Here is a 15,029-nt window from a genome sequence, read left to right as displayed (position 1 = left end):
TTTGAGTAGGTTAACCCTTCCACATTGTGAACATTGAAGTCTTCACAGACGAAGGATGAGCAGACAGGATGTGCTCAATTTTCTCAGAGATGCTTTTGAAAATAGTAACTCCGCTGTTGTGGGGGTGATAGAGAACAAATATAAATGCAGTGATGTGAGCAAGTGCAATCTGAGAGCATATGTAGGGCAATTTAGGGTCTTCTCTGGAGATGTCTCTACCACATGGAAAGCCATCTCTAATATAGGCACATATTCTATGCCCATGGTGATCTTGGTGGTCAGATTTGGATTGTTTAATTACGAACTCATCTAAGGAATTAGTCGGTCCAATGCCAGTTTTGCTTAGGAAGAATAGGTTTGGTTTGGTCTCCTGTAATTGGATTTCAACCTCTGGAAGGTTGGAATGTAGACCCCTGATGTTGGAGAAGGAAAGATGGTAGTGGAGGTCTATGTTGGAAGTTGGAGTACTGGGTTTAATCATGTATTCTTTCTGGAAACGTTTCATGATGGAGTTTTAGGATTTGTTGAGCAGGGCAGAAAAAGAAGTGAAGAAATCTTTTTTGTAGCACATAAGGTAAAGCCGTAACAATTACCAACTAATATAGCAGCGAGAAACTCCACTAGAAGCTACTGCATAGTCTAAAATCCATTCATTAAATGTCAATAAGCAGCTCCAGTACTTTGAATCTGCTGATAGGATTATCTACTTAGTGGTTAATCCAAGTATCAGTTCCCTGACTATCAGGCAGATAATGTCAGCTCTGTAAAACATTTACCTCCAACACCCTTATTAGTGACATGGTTACAAGAATAGAAATAGGAACAGAAAATTTCTGACTGCTCACACAAAAATACTACCAACTACAGCTTTTCCTTTTCCCTCATTCTAAACGAGGACTGAGAGACAAATTAGGAGGAGCAAGAGTTATAGGAGCTGCTGACAATGCATCCGCAATGCAATGTCTACTCTCCATTAAATAAAGAAATAATAATAATAATAAGTATTCTACTTAATATAAGTTCAATTGCCGTGTTTAAGGAAAGTATAGTGATAGGTTCCCCTTGAAATAAAGCTAACATTTGACGCTAGGCAGTGCATTAATTAGCATGCCTATTTGAACATATACTAAAATGGAATGGCGTCAGCAGTTTGTTTGTTTTTTGCAAAAGAATGTCAGCAGATGTTAAATTCAAAATCGGAGAACGCATTTATTTTGAGAAAAAACAGCAAGTGAATCACAAGCCACAGATTGACAATGAAACATTCTGATAATAAATTTTAAAAATTGGGATGGTGGTGACTGGAGGAAAGTGTAGAAAGAAAAACAATTGGGTCAATAAATTAACACTTAACTGAAAGAAAAACAGATTTTTTTAAACATTTTTTTTTTATTGCTTGGAGTGACTGGATAGTGTTGGGAGTGATTACTATTGCCACATCTCTGCTTTACATTTATATGTTACTCCCAGTTTCTTTTTCTTTTCTATTTTAAGCAATTAAGAATGCAGAACTTTGTCAGCAAAAACTGAATATAAAAAACACATTTAGAAGAAAAAAAGGATTAAGAAAAAAAGAATTTAATTTAGGTTTGGGTTTTATATTATAATCATGGATTACTGGCTCAATCCCATTGACATACAGGTTCTCTTCATATCACTAAAGTTAAGCGATGTGAAACTTACTTATTTCTTAAGATAGGTGATAATTTGAGAATACTAGAAGCTGTAAGCAAAGATTCCACACAGATGAATAAATGGGTAAAGCTTTACTGGAAGTATAATCGATGACAGACTAGCATCCTGTCACAGAGCTGGTTCAAGCCATCTGTTCAGTTATAATATTATCAGTTCAAAATGAACCAAGGTTATGTAAAAACAACTTTTTGAAATATTTTTTAAAAATATTGTCTAATAGACAAAGTTACTAATAAATGAAAGGAAATATTTTAAATACTCAAAAAATTACTTCAAAGAACACAAATTCACTTAACTCTAAAAAATTTCAATTGTTTATGTCCCTAGAGTCCATTTAATAAATGAAACCTATTCTGTGTGCATTCCTCAATTGGAAATACATGAAACTTGTATATATTATTTTGAATTGGTATTATTTGGATTACTGTTCTCATCTTGGATGCTATTCTCACAATGTTTCAGCTTAAATAACCTCCGACCTTCTTAAGGTGTGTTATATCAAACTTCAGAATCTTTGTCAAACTCTGAAATCTGTACAGAATTTCAAATAAAGCCGATTATTTAATCCATAGTTCCATCAGCCATGACTGAGTAGAAGTCTTAAGTAATTTGTAATTGTATTCTTAGTATCGTCCATATTGAGGATTGAACCATCAAACTCCAGAAGATTGTCAGTTACTATTACTACTACTACTGCACGTTTATTGTTAGTTGTTCCCGAGGTTGAGAGTTGCACATTTAGTGAAATAGCTTCTCTCCACTTGATTCCATCTATTGCCAATGCTTCTGTTAACCTATAAATATTTCAGGTCCTGCTTGATGTTATCACTCTACCTCTTGTGAGAGTGACCTCTTGGACAGCCTCCAAGGACATCAAAGTTAAGAATTCTTCTTGTTGACTGTCACGCGTTGGATGTAACCAAACTATTTCAGTCTATTCTAGCATAGGGTCTCATCTATTGAGGTCAGAACTGGATCTCAGCTAATTGAGATGGGTTTTATCCACAAACTTTGAGGAGCATATCCATCATATCATTGCATAATCTCTGTGAGTTAGTCTGGCAATGTCTCCAACTGGCATACATGAGAATATTTTCGAAACAGGTGTTGTAACATCTATTGTGTAACAAGATACCTCTGCAAGTGAGGATCAGAAGTAGCTCTCTAAATTTCTTCCATGCAGAATGGATTCTGGCATTTATAGCATCACAACAACTACCTCTCTCACCAGGCACATCAAGATAGCAAAAAGTAACTACCTTAAGATTCTATCCCTGTAGCTATGCTTGCTCAATATCCTGGGCAGCAATCCCCAGCTTGAAGAAACTGTATTCTATTAAGATTACACTAGGATCCATTTGCTGAGAGTATAATGACTCAATGAAGGGAAGTAATTCGTTACCAATAAGTAAAAAATGGGGAGATTTTGAAGAGTTCTTTATCATCACATTCTCTGCCACTCAGAAAAGTTCAAGGCTGTATATTTGTTTTGGAAGAAAAGCTTCAGATGGGTGCCTCTGCTTAAACTAAAGAAAAGTTCAAAGCTAACAATTTTCTGCTAAAAATACTGAGGACTTTGAAAGATTCAGTATGTCAGCATTTTCTGAAGATTTCCTTGATTGAGATTTCCTCTTTCAATCATCTGAGTGTGGGATAAAGGGGAGAAAAAGAAGTATTAGATTGGAGAGGGGCATCCAGTAATTTTTTTGTTCTTTGGCATAGAATCAATTTTCGTATTTACTGCTCACCCAATAATTTCTTTTTTTCACCACTTATCAAGGCCTGAATTAAATTAATGTATTCGTTAATGGTGTAAATTGGGTAAACTGATGATCTATGAGGACTGTTCAACAAGAACTTGTTTACATTGGATTTGAAAGCTATCCTGTTGTATTTAGTCAGGAAGTAGGTGAGCGAAACAGTGTTTCACAGGCAGGCAGTTCTAGGAAAGAAGCTGTTGTTACCTACATATAATTGAAATACATATTAGCAAGTTTGCATTGTTAGTGGTCTTTGCTAGTGGTTCATATTTGTTTCTGCATGATGTTTCCAGCAAAGAAAGCTTTCATATGGGTATAGAATCACGAGCAGCTGATTGGAAAATAAAGAGATGTACAGTGGGTGTGGAAAATAATAAGCAGTAGATGCCTACGTTTTGTACCTGTTCTCAATTAGTGATAGGGAGATTCTTCTTAGATTCAGACTTAGCATATGCTAGATGATAATGTATCTCTCTGCTTGCTTGGACCTTAAGGTTAAAAGCTCATTGCAATCATAGCATTGACTCGAGAAAGTAGAAATTCTTTTAGTTTGTCTGACATGAAAGTCATACTATGATCAGAGTGCACAAAAGAAGAATTTTGAAAAATAGAAAATGGATTGTTTTTCCTGATGGTTGCAGTTTAGACATCTGCACAAGGGAAAGCAAGAGCATTCATTGTTAATATGTAGCGGTTGCAAGAACTTGAAGGTAATGGTCCTTTGAAATCTACTCTTAATCTTTCAAATGGTTGATTCAAATGATTAAGATTCCATTTTAACGAATCTAAACTTTATCTTAGAACAGACTTTACCGCATCTTCTACAGAGTAAGGCAGATTCTTACTTCTGACAAAATGTAGAATTCATATTGCACCTACGTAACATAAATCATTTTACATGGTGTATAATTTCTTGGCAGGTAGAAGAGCAAATTTGAGGTTGCATTTTGTTTTACCAGGAAATATGCAATGTCATAACTGAAACAGCCAAATTTTAATTTTCATTTTGATCTTGCTCTTATCTTTAGGTAAGAGACAGATTTTTTATCTCAGCTTTAAATGCTTCCTAAGTAGTAAGTGTTGTCATTCATGAATCACTTCTTTCTCTACCAAAAAATGTTTTTGTAAACAAAATGGTATTTCTACAGTTCAAATCCCATTTTTTGTGAGTCTCGCTCGACAACATCCAGCAGATGATGAAAACCATTGGATTATACTGAGTGAATGGAAATCAATACAAAAACGAAAAAAAATCATTAAATAAAATAAACAATGTACCGTAATAAATTCATGAAATTTACTGTTTAATTTTTTTATTGTCAACTGTTTTTTTGTTTGTTTTTTTTCTGTAATGAAAATTTTGTTTCTTTGAATTAGTGAACAAAGATTTTTTTTTTCTTTGTGTATGGAAAGCTATTTTGGTATTTTTTTTTAAATTTTTGCATGAAACGTTATTTTTCTTTGAATTAATAAAAAAGTATTTGTTTTGTTTTTAGAAGCAACAAACAATTTATTTTTAATTTTGGGATATATATATAACCAGATAGTACACCGGTCCTGCTGTTGGGTTGAGAGAAGCAGTCGGTTTTCTGGGTGGTCATTTTGACATAAGTTCAGGAGATTTCACATTGTTGGAGAAGAAGAAGAAGAAGAAGAAGAAGACTGTGTTGGGCAGTGAAAAATTGGCACTTAAATTTTATTTGAGGGACTGTTGTAAAGACAACAGGAGTGGGGGGGGGGTGAAGTCACTGAGGCTTTCCCACTTTAGTGATGATAAGATGAGGGAGGAAGAGAAAAGGGAAAGAGTCCATCAAAATCTTGAGAAGAGAAATAATCCTTTTTGAGATTGATCCATGAAATATATTTCTGTTGATCAGGGAATTGGGGCTAAGCTACCTGTTTCTGAATATAATGAGAGGCAACAATAGCCTCGGGAACACCTCTACCAGAGACCCAGACTTCTGAGAGAAAACACATTTCACTTGAGTTTCTCTCTTCTTCAAACCACTGAGTTCACACTGTGAAGAGAGACCCATCAGATTTAGTGTTGGTCACCCTGACTTTTTTTTAACAAAAGCCACCAGTCCCCGAGTATTTGTATCTGGGGTCAGAATTTGTAACTACCCCTGAATAATTATCTTGTTTTTGTTATACAACAAGCCGAATTGTCTTTCTTCTCCTCCTTTGTTTTGAAATGACCTCTACTTTCCAGTGATGCTGACTTGGGAGACCAGAGTTAAACGGATTGCACACTCTATCAAAAGCAATGTGGGGAGAGTGGCAACCTATGCAACCAAATTGTCTTATTGGCCAGGACCCTCGTAAAAGAGACAGCATAGTTCCAGCAGCCACTCGTGACCAGAGCAGACAAGCTGGGTTGCATCACTTGCTGGACCTCATCGGAAACTGGGGGTACATATGTATTTTTCATAAAACTTTTGTTTTCAAAGAAAAGGCATATTTTTTGTATTTTTTAACAATCTTTTAGGTTTTTTTTCCAAAGAAAAGTTGTTGGGTTTTTTTTTGTAAGCAGACAACAACGGCATTTTTTTGCTTTTTTTGTTTTTGAAAACATGTTTTTTTTTTCTTATATATATACTTTACATTTATTGTGGGGATCTGGGGTTACACTTTTGGAGGATAAAAACATATAATGAAATAGAAAATATGATGAAAACAAATAATGAAATAAAAAATGATAAAAACAAATAATGAAATAATAAATGATAAAAATTAATAATGACATCAAAAATGATAAAAACATATAATGAAATAGAAAATATGATAAAACAAATAATTAAATCCAAAATATGATAAAAACAAATAATGAAATAATTAATGATAAAACAAATAATGAAATGGTAATATAATAATTACATAAAAAAGATAAAAACAAATAATGAAATCAAAATATGACAAGGTCTGGTTTTAATGTGGGAAAATTTAGCTCTCCAAAAAGGGGCACTCTAAATAGGAACAAAAATAAAATAAAAATTGTCTCGGTCATGAAGGATTTCTCCTCCACGGGGACAGAACAAATGAAGTGTAGCATCAGAACAGATACTACACTGTGATTATTATTGTAAATGTTTGTTTACTATCTTTTCTTAGATTTTAACAATAGTTTACATTATGGTATGAATGTTTTCTTTAATTATGTTTTTATATATGTGAACATCATTTTTGGCCTGAGGATGTAATAAAGGAGAAGTCAAGATTAGATGATAAAACATTGTGAAATAAACACGCAAGATAAGAACATTAGTCCGAATAATCTCTAAAGTTCCAAAAAATAACATTCAACCCATGTGATTTTTCTCTAAATTAAATTTAAAAATATATTTCTGCACTAGTAACTTTTATTGTTTGTTTGTATTTAAATTATTTGATTTCAATTTTTTGTATTTTATCATTTGTTTTCATTCTTAAAATTATTTATCGATGGTTTTCACTTTTAAAATTATTAATTGTTGGTGTTTAATATGTTTTTAAATTCTTTGTTTCCTAACTTCATAATTCAGTTTTATTAATATTAAATTGTATATTTCTTGAAAATTACTTGATTTTACATAGATAATATTTATATTTTATATTGAATAAAGTTCAGTTTCAGTATTAATCGAACTGAGTTCCTTTTTCTTTTTAAAAATGTTTTATTTCTCTTTTTCAAATGGCCCTCATATAGTACTGACAGTCTGACAAATCTTACCTACATTGCCTGCATGCATTTTTCAGTTAACAGGCCTTCTTCTTACTCTCGGTGGCCGTGGTAATACTCCCTCTTTTTGCTAGGCTGCATTTGTGGTCGCATATTGCACATTGTATTGTTTTTGCCAGTAGTTTCCGCTGTTAACAAAAGTCATTTACGGCATCCAATGTCTGTAGCTGACAGTCAAGACGGTCAAATTCATGTCTTGCTCTTCTCTTCCTGACTGACTTGCATGTAAGAAATGGTGGCTTTTTTTTTTTTTGATTTTTTTTCCTCCTCCAATATTTATCCAATTTCCTGTCTGCTGCTCGGGAGTAGCACTCTCACGCGAACACATTGAGTTGAAACTAAGTGCACGGCGTTGTGATTGGCTGATCGCCATGTTACATCAGTCAGCAAAACCCGAACTGTTGACATCAGATTCCGGGGGAAAGCCAATCAAGCACTGAGTTATGTCTGGTTCAAAGGATGCACCCAAGTTTCCAGAATTTTCCACATTTTATCTTTTTTATATTGGTAAGCACTATTCTTTCTAACATAGAAACTGAGAAACCATTAAAGAATTCTTTCTTTTTGCAGATTTGAGTCAAAATCAAATTGAAAATCTCATTTTATTTCATTTGCAGAAAAACATTGTGGAAAAATTGCATTTATTGAACACAAAACTGCAAAATTTATTTCAACTTGAAGAATTTAACCTAAAAGATGATGTCCATTCTGTGATTCCTTTTCAATCTTGGAACTACAAAGATTTTGGTAAAATTTTATTTTATTTTCACATGTGTTCCTAGAACTTTTACACAATGAGATAAAGTTTGCAATAGCTTTTGAAGATGTGTCTATGCATTTCTAGAATTTTTTCAATTCATCCATTTGTTGGTCCCTTTGAAATTTGAATAAATTTTTATTATTAAAACTATAAATTTAATGCATCATAAGAATATCTGCTCTTTTTAAGAAACAACAGAATTCTTCTCTAAACAACATAACAATTCTTATTCAATAATTACAATGGGTTGATAATAAGCCAGACTGAACTCCCAAGCCTTGGTAAAATAACAGAGTAGGACAGCGTTTTTCAAACATTTTTTTTCTGCAAGAAATATTATTTACGTCGCGGCGTAATAAGACAAATTCTGTTCATTTATTGAACATCAACAATTTATATGAATATTTTTTTATGATTTGCAGGTTGCTTTATTTATTTGTATGAATAAAATATTATTACTTAAAAAAAAATATGAAAGAAAAGGTTATGTGCATATAATAAAATAATGAGATGGATGTGATTGTTTATTCATAAGCAGCTGTTTCCAATTGCGAACACAAGAAGACAATGCTACACACATTAGGTGCAGTGAGCCTGTTTCATTGAGTTAATGTGGAAAATCTCAGTTCACACAAGTATGTAGTTGTGAAAAGTAATAGTAATAGAATAGCCTTTTCACTTAAAAGTAGAATTTCCCCTTTTGTTCTTAACTCAAAATGACCACAAATTTAATTTCTCAAAATCGTTTTTAAGTATAAAGTAACAACTAAGATGCAGCAATTCAGCTTCCTCTTTGGCTAATAAGTTTAACTCAATTATTGATTTGGAAACTAAATGGATTTTTTATCCAAAGACTTTTCTTAAATAGTTCAAATTTCACTTCGGGAAAATGATTATTAAAGCTTTGAAATAAGAAAGTAAGATGTGACAAAAATTCGAGTTTTAATTCTGCTCATATGTTGTCATCGAAAACATTCTCAGCAGTGTAGGAAACATATAATAAGTAGAATCTTTAAGTCTTCCTTGCCATACTCTCAACATTTTCTGAAAACCTTCGATTTATTCAATATGTTGAAATATGTTGCTGATTTTTCCTTGAAGTTTCCTGTTTAAATTATTAATAAGGCTGAAAACATCAGTTAAGTAAGCTAGTTTGGTAATTCATATATCATTTTCAAAAAGAATTATTTCTTTCTACCAAAAACATATGAACCTCAGTTCTAAGTTCATACACCCTGGTAAGTAACTTACCTTGTAATAACCAACAAACTTCTGTGTGATACAGTGAGTATATTCGACTCCAATCTCCGAACAGAAAATGTTAAGTGAGCTTCCTTTTATAGCATTTACAATTTTAACTGCACTTTTCAACACTTCAACACTGAAGATTTTCAGAAAATTTCTTTGATTTCAGAGTTTGCCAGTGTATAAAACAGTGATTCCAAACTGCATTGTTATTGGATGCATCCAAAACTTTTTTAATAACACCACTATTCATTCCAGTCATATTTGCTGCTCCAACTCTACAGGTTTTTCAAGTTTAATTTATATTTCCCAACAAGACACTCTTCTAATGCAGCGAATACATCTGTACCAGTTGTGTATGATGTCAAATTTAGACAGCATAACAAGTTTTCCAACATATCATTTTGCCACACATATTTGAGATAAACTAAAAGTGTAGCACAATTTGCAATTATAGTGATTTTGTCTAACTGTATTTCAAAATCCATATCAGATTGCAGTCTTGCAATAAACATTTCTTCCAAATGCTCTGAAATGCAACAAATTCTGCGTGACATTGTATTGCGCTGACAGATACTACTGTTAATTTTTTCAGCAGATTTTTCATCAAACATAATACGCACAATATCCAAACATGAAAGGAGAATAATTTTTTCAGCTAATGTTTAGGTCACTTTCTCTTTTGCTACACAATATACAATCAGATATGATGACAATAAGGTTTTCTCATTAACAGTTCTAAATTGACAAAAAGACTTTTACTGATGACTGTAAATCTTTTTCTTTCTTTGAAAATATTTCACGGATTATTTAAAAGTTTGCTGTGTTTTGCCAAGTGTCTTTTTAATTTTGAAGATTTCAAACTCTCATTAGCAAGAATATCATCTCAAATTAAATACTGAGACCTGTCATTCCCATTGTAATCCACCCATTTCATAAAACCATATTGTAAAGATTCCTCATTGTAATATCTTATTAGTTTCATCTTTTTATTAGATGTCTTGAAAGAAGTCAACGTTCGATATATATGGGTAGCATTACATGTTGATTTTTTCTTTTTAGATAATTGTTATTTTATCAACTTGCATGAAAAGAGCTATGTAAAAGATGCTTAAAACCATTTGAATTATGCAAATACCATCAGTAGTTCAAAAGTTATGAGAATTTTAAATGCCAAAATTTAGGCTTTTCCATGGACATTTTTCTTTAGAAAAAGTGGGCTAAGTTACGGACCTCAACATTTCAATTAATTCGGTAATTTCGCCACCATTTATTTATTTTTCAAGCTATTCTCATGAAACGTGGTACTCTTATGTAAAATTGTGTGCTCTTTCTGATTCTGCAGTCAAATCTGATGTGTATCTTTACCAGAAGCCATGAATTATAAATTAAGATGTATAAATTTCAATTCTTTTTTAAACTGGCGCATGGTATCATACAGTGGGTGTCTATTCATGAACAAAACTAAGTAATATAGTAGTATTTAAATATAGCTTTATTGAGAGTAGGCATTTTTCTGCCTCCTTACCAAAGGAGAGCTTAATCTGGAGTGTAGCCATTGAATGCCTAAGAAAACAAAAAATTGAGTAGATATAAATTAATCTCAGAAATAAATCGAAGAAAATTTTTTATATAGAGTTTGGATTTCCGTAAAAGATGGAAATTCCCATAGTCGACCAGAACTTATGCATTTTGGGACCAGTCCAATTTTCAATTTTGTAAATCCTCTTTATCTGGCTCAAAATATACCCCTATTTTCTGAGATGCAACCCTAAATTGTACTTTACATGAATCCTCGATGTAGCTTTCACAGTACCAGGATAGCAGGAATCCTGATAAGCAACAACTATATATTCATCAGTTGATGGTAATTTTTGTCATTTTCTATTCTGCTGTTTTACTGAAAAATTCAACTATGTAAACAAAGAAATAAAACGGTAATTTTTTACCTTGTTTCCACCTTAACATTTAAAATGATTACTTTTATAGGTTTTAGGGTATGCTGAAAACGAATATCGCATTTAAATTTTCTGCAAATAAGTAGTTTTCCGGATATTAAGCAATGTCATTTCTTATGTTATCGCTGTTGGCCATCTTGGTGTGCGCAAACGTAACCCTGAGAAACTATGCGCAAACATGCATACCAAGATGGCCACCAGCAATAATATAAGAAATGACATAACTTAATATCCGGAAAACTACTTATTTGTGGAGAATTTAAATATGATATTCGTTTTCAGCATACCCGAAAATCTTAAAAGATAGTCATTTTAAAGAAAAATGTCAAGGTGGAAACAAAGTAAAAATTTACAGAATGCATCACAATGAAATTCTTTATTGAACCGCCTAATTATTATTATTATTATTTAGACATCCTCAATTACACAAAAAACGGTTTTGTTTTACAGATTCGAAAAAATGGTCTTGATAATGAGTTGAAAATAAAAAAAATTATACAAAATACTATTAGAAACTCACTAATAAGGACATTTATTGGTTGGGTTTCTAACAGTATTTTATATATTTTTAAGTCATTGTCGAGATTTCAAAAACACACGATACCATGTGGCTATTTTTCTTGTGCTTGTATAACGTTCGACACTAATTTTCGAAATACCAAACATTTTACATTAAATAAAAACATTAAAAACTTATCCAACTAGGTAGAAGAGTAGCTACCTTTGGTAATATTTATTTGGGTGTTTATGCACCTCTGTTACTGTGTTATTTTCTAAATAGTATTTTCAAGTTAAATTCAAGTTTCACAATATCTATTTTTATTTAATTGTTAGGTGAAAGTACACCCTTCCCTCCCCATGTTAAGAATGGGTTTCTAAATAATAACGTTATTATTTTAGCATGATGGCATAAGTGCACAAGTACCTTTTATTTATAACATAACAGAAACGCATGTTCTTAGTACATTTTGTTGTTTTTTAACGCTTTTAGTACTATGTACTAAAAGAGTTAAAAACAACAAAATAGTTTTGGTTCGTGATTGTTTGGAAATAAAATTTGAAAAACTTGAAAATAATTTTTTTTAAATTGACAAACTCAGAATAAAAAATGACTAGTCTAGTAAAAACGAAAGCAGAAAAACAGTTTTCTATTTTTAAGAGAATACTTTAATCAGCTCAGCGCTGGTCAGCGCATTAGTGCATAGTTGGCAATTTTCCCGTTAAGTGGATTTGAATTTCTATAAAATATCTTTTATAGAAATTCAAATCCGTTTAACGGGAAAATGGCTAACTATTGTTGCGGGCCAGGATATAAATATCCTAACTCGCTACAAAAGAAAATAATGGAAAGAAGGAAACAAAACTCAATTGCTGGATAAAATAAACATGTCATTTATTTTCTGTCGAAAATAAAGGGTTTAGGTGGAACACGTGTTCATTCAATCGTTGACGACTACGCACATGGAAAAGAAAGGAATGAAGTAGAGGACAAGAAATGGCAGTCCCGCATGTAGAAAGGGAAAGAGAGAGAGAGAGAGAGTGTTGGTCTCAGCAAAGCCGTGCGTGCATGATAGCAGTCGTCCACGTGGAAAAGTCTTCAAGCCAAGAGCTGTGGACGCGAACTTGTCTGGTTGAAGAACCAAGGCAAAAGGGAAGAAAGAGGAAGTTGAATGTTTGTTGTTGACTTTTATACTGGGGTAAGTGTTCTGACTGCGCATGTCTAGATTTCCTTTCAGGGGAAGTGACGTTTCCCCTGTGTGCGTACATGTGCGCGTATATGTGTATATATTAGCATGTGTGTGTATGCACATGAATGTGAGTGTATATACGTGAACGTGAATATATGTATGTGTCTGTGCGTACATGTGGGTGTGTATATGTGAGGAAAAACATGTTTAAACACTATGCACTAATGTGCTGACCAGCGCTGAGCTGATTAAATATTCTCTTAAAAATAAATTAAAAATAAGTTTAAAGAAATTTCCACACAATAATTATCAAATATTTACATACATGAAAATAATTCTGAAACTATTATCTATATGAAAATGGATGATATATGCTGATTTATCTTATCAATTTGGAAATATTCTTCGTCAAATTTGCTCAGAAAAATATAAATTAAAGTCCAGTAGAGACAGACTTCTTTGTTTATATACCCTGTAAAATTTCAGCCATATCCAATCAAATTTGACCCCGCACATATGTATCCAAATGTAACGTATGAAATGTAAACATTAAAAAAACAGTTTCCCTTTTTGCTGATGTCATTTTTTACCGTTTTTTTTTTTTTTTCAATTTTAACTTGGAGTATAAAAACATTGAACGCATAAAAAAAAAATAAATAAACATCACTGGAATGCTTATTCTATTCTCTTTTCATCAATTTAATTCTTTTAAAAATTGACCAACAAATAAAAAAGATATAACTTATTGAATTACGTTAGGTATGTAATATTGCCGATGTCCACGAAAATACAGCATGTGCTTGTAATGCTACTAGTAATCAGAAATATTTGAAATATTGTTTTTATAACAAACATTTAGATCTTAAAGCTAGAGCTATTACCAAATTGATTTGTTTGTGCTCTAACAAAGAAACATTTAAATAACAAAAATTTCTCACAACAGAAAAGATATTGCGAGTTTATCTCTGCTCTATCATTACTTTTATGATAGGTGCTCGACTGAGTTTAATTTTTTTGTTATTTATTTCTAACTTTGGTCTTAGTTTAAAATACTGATTTCTCCCTCGAATTTTAACGACAGGTGCGCGAAAAAAGACGTCTCCATTTCGGCGATAAACAGTAGAAGTACCATCTCGGGAATTATTAAATAAACAGAAAAAAAAAATTATTTTTACAGTGAAATTAATTTTTTTATTTATGCGTAATGTGCACACAACTTAATTATATTTTTAGTTATTATTTTTTAAGTAACGTACATTGTAATTAAAAAATAATTTCACAAAATCTTCAAATTTATCAAAACCGCCCGATAGAACATAAACAAAAAAAATGCACATTTTTACATGAAATTAATTAAAACTTAGCTATATTTTGTTGTTTTTTTTTTGTTTTTTTTTAAAGTAATGTACCTGTACAGTCTAATAAAAAAAAATCATTTAACAGAATGTTAGATATATCAAAAACGCCTGACAGAACATAAGAGAAATAAGTAAACAAAAAAATGAGGCGCATTTTTTTAAAATGAAAAACAATTTTTCCGTCAGTCATATGCAATTAAAAATGTTTTTTTGGTTTAAAATGTACCAGTTTAATTTTTAAAAGAATTTAACACTTGCTGAAGTTGGATCAAGTAAAGATTAGATACCCCATAGCAGAAGACAGATTTTCGAACATTTCAAGTGGCACTGGTTGTTTGACCTTGACATTGCCGTTGGTTGTTTGTAAACACGTCAAATAGCAAACATGGTCGAATGTTTGCGAGCAAGACTTTTTAAAAAATATATTTACAAAACTTTTTAAGATTTAAAAGAAAAAATATATATTTACAAAACATTTTCTTTAATTTACAAAACTTTTAAGGATTAGAAAAAAACTTTTTTCTATTCACACAAAACTTTTTAGTGTAAGTAACAAAACGGACGTGAATTTAATAAAATTTATTAAAATAAATGGGTGTCTTTCTGAGTGTGTTTTTTCAATATGTTTACAGAACTTTAATAAAACTAATAATAATTATAATAAAAATAAAAAAATAAAAAGAATGAACTATATTAATTACAAAACATTAGAAACTGAAAATTTCGGACACTAAACTTGTACTTGATATATCTTTATGGAGAAGTAAGCAAATAGCAAGTTTTCTTTTTGTTTTGTTTTTTTAAATAAAAATGAAAATTATAAAAAGATTTGTATCTTGTGATACTA

General features: G+C 31.6%; 1 protein-coding gene across 3 annotated transcripts in view; it reads left to right on the top strand.

The window, feature by feature from the left end:
* Positions 1-15,029, top strand: part of LOC145256389 (cyclin-dependent kinase 2-interacting protein-like) — a 161,014-nt gene that overhangs the window by 122,412 nt on the left and 23,573 nt on the right. For all 3 annotated transcript variants that reach the window (XM_080115238.1, XM_080115239.1, XM_080115237.1), the window contains exon 4: positions 7,791-7,920. In XM_080115238.1, the coding sequence (XP_079971364.1) occupies positions 7,791-7,920 (130 nt within the window). The remainder of the gene's footprint in view (positions 1-7,790; positions 7,921-15,029) is intronic.

Source organism: Euprymna scolopes, chromosome 32 (assembly GCF_053919585.1).
Source record: "Euprymna scolopes isolate OS-2025 chromosome 32, ASM5391958v1, whole genome shotgun sequence".
Taxonomy (NCBI): Eukaryota; Metazoa; Mollusca; class Cephalopoda; order Sepiida; family Sepiolidae; genus Euprymna; species Euprymna scolopes.
This window is presented reverse-complemented; position numbering and strand designations above follow the sequence as displayed.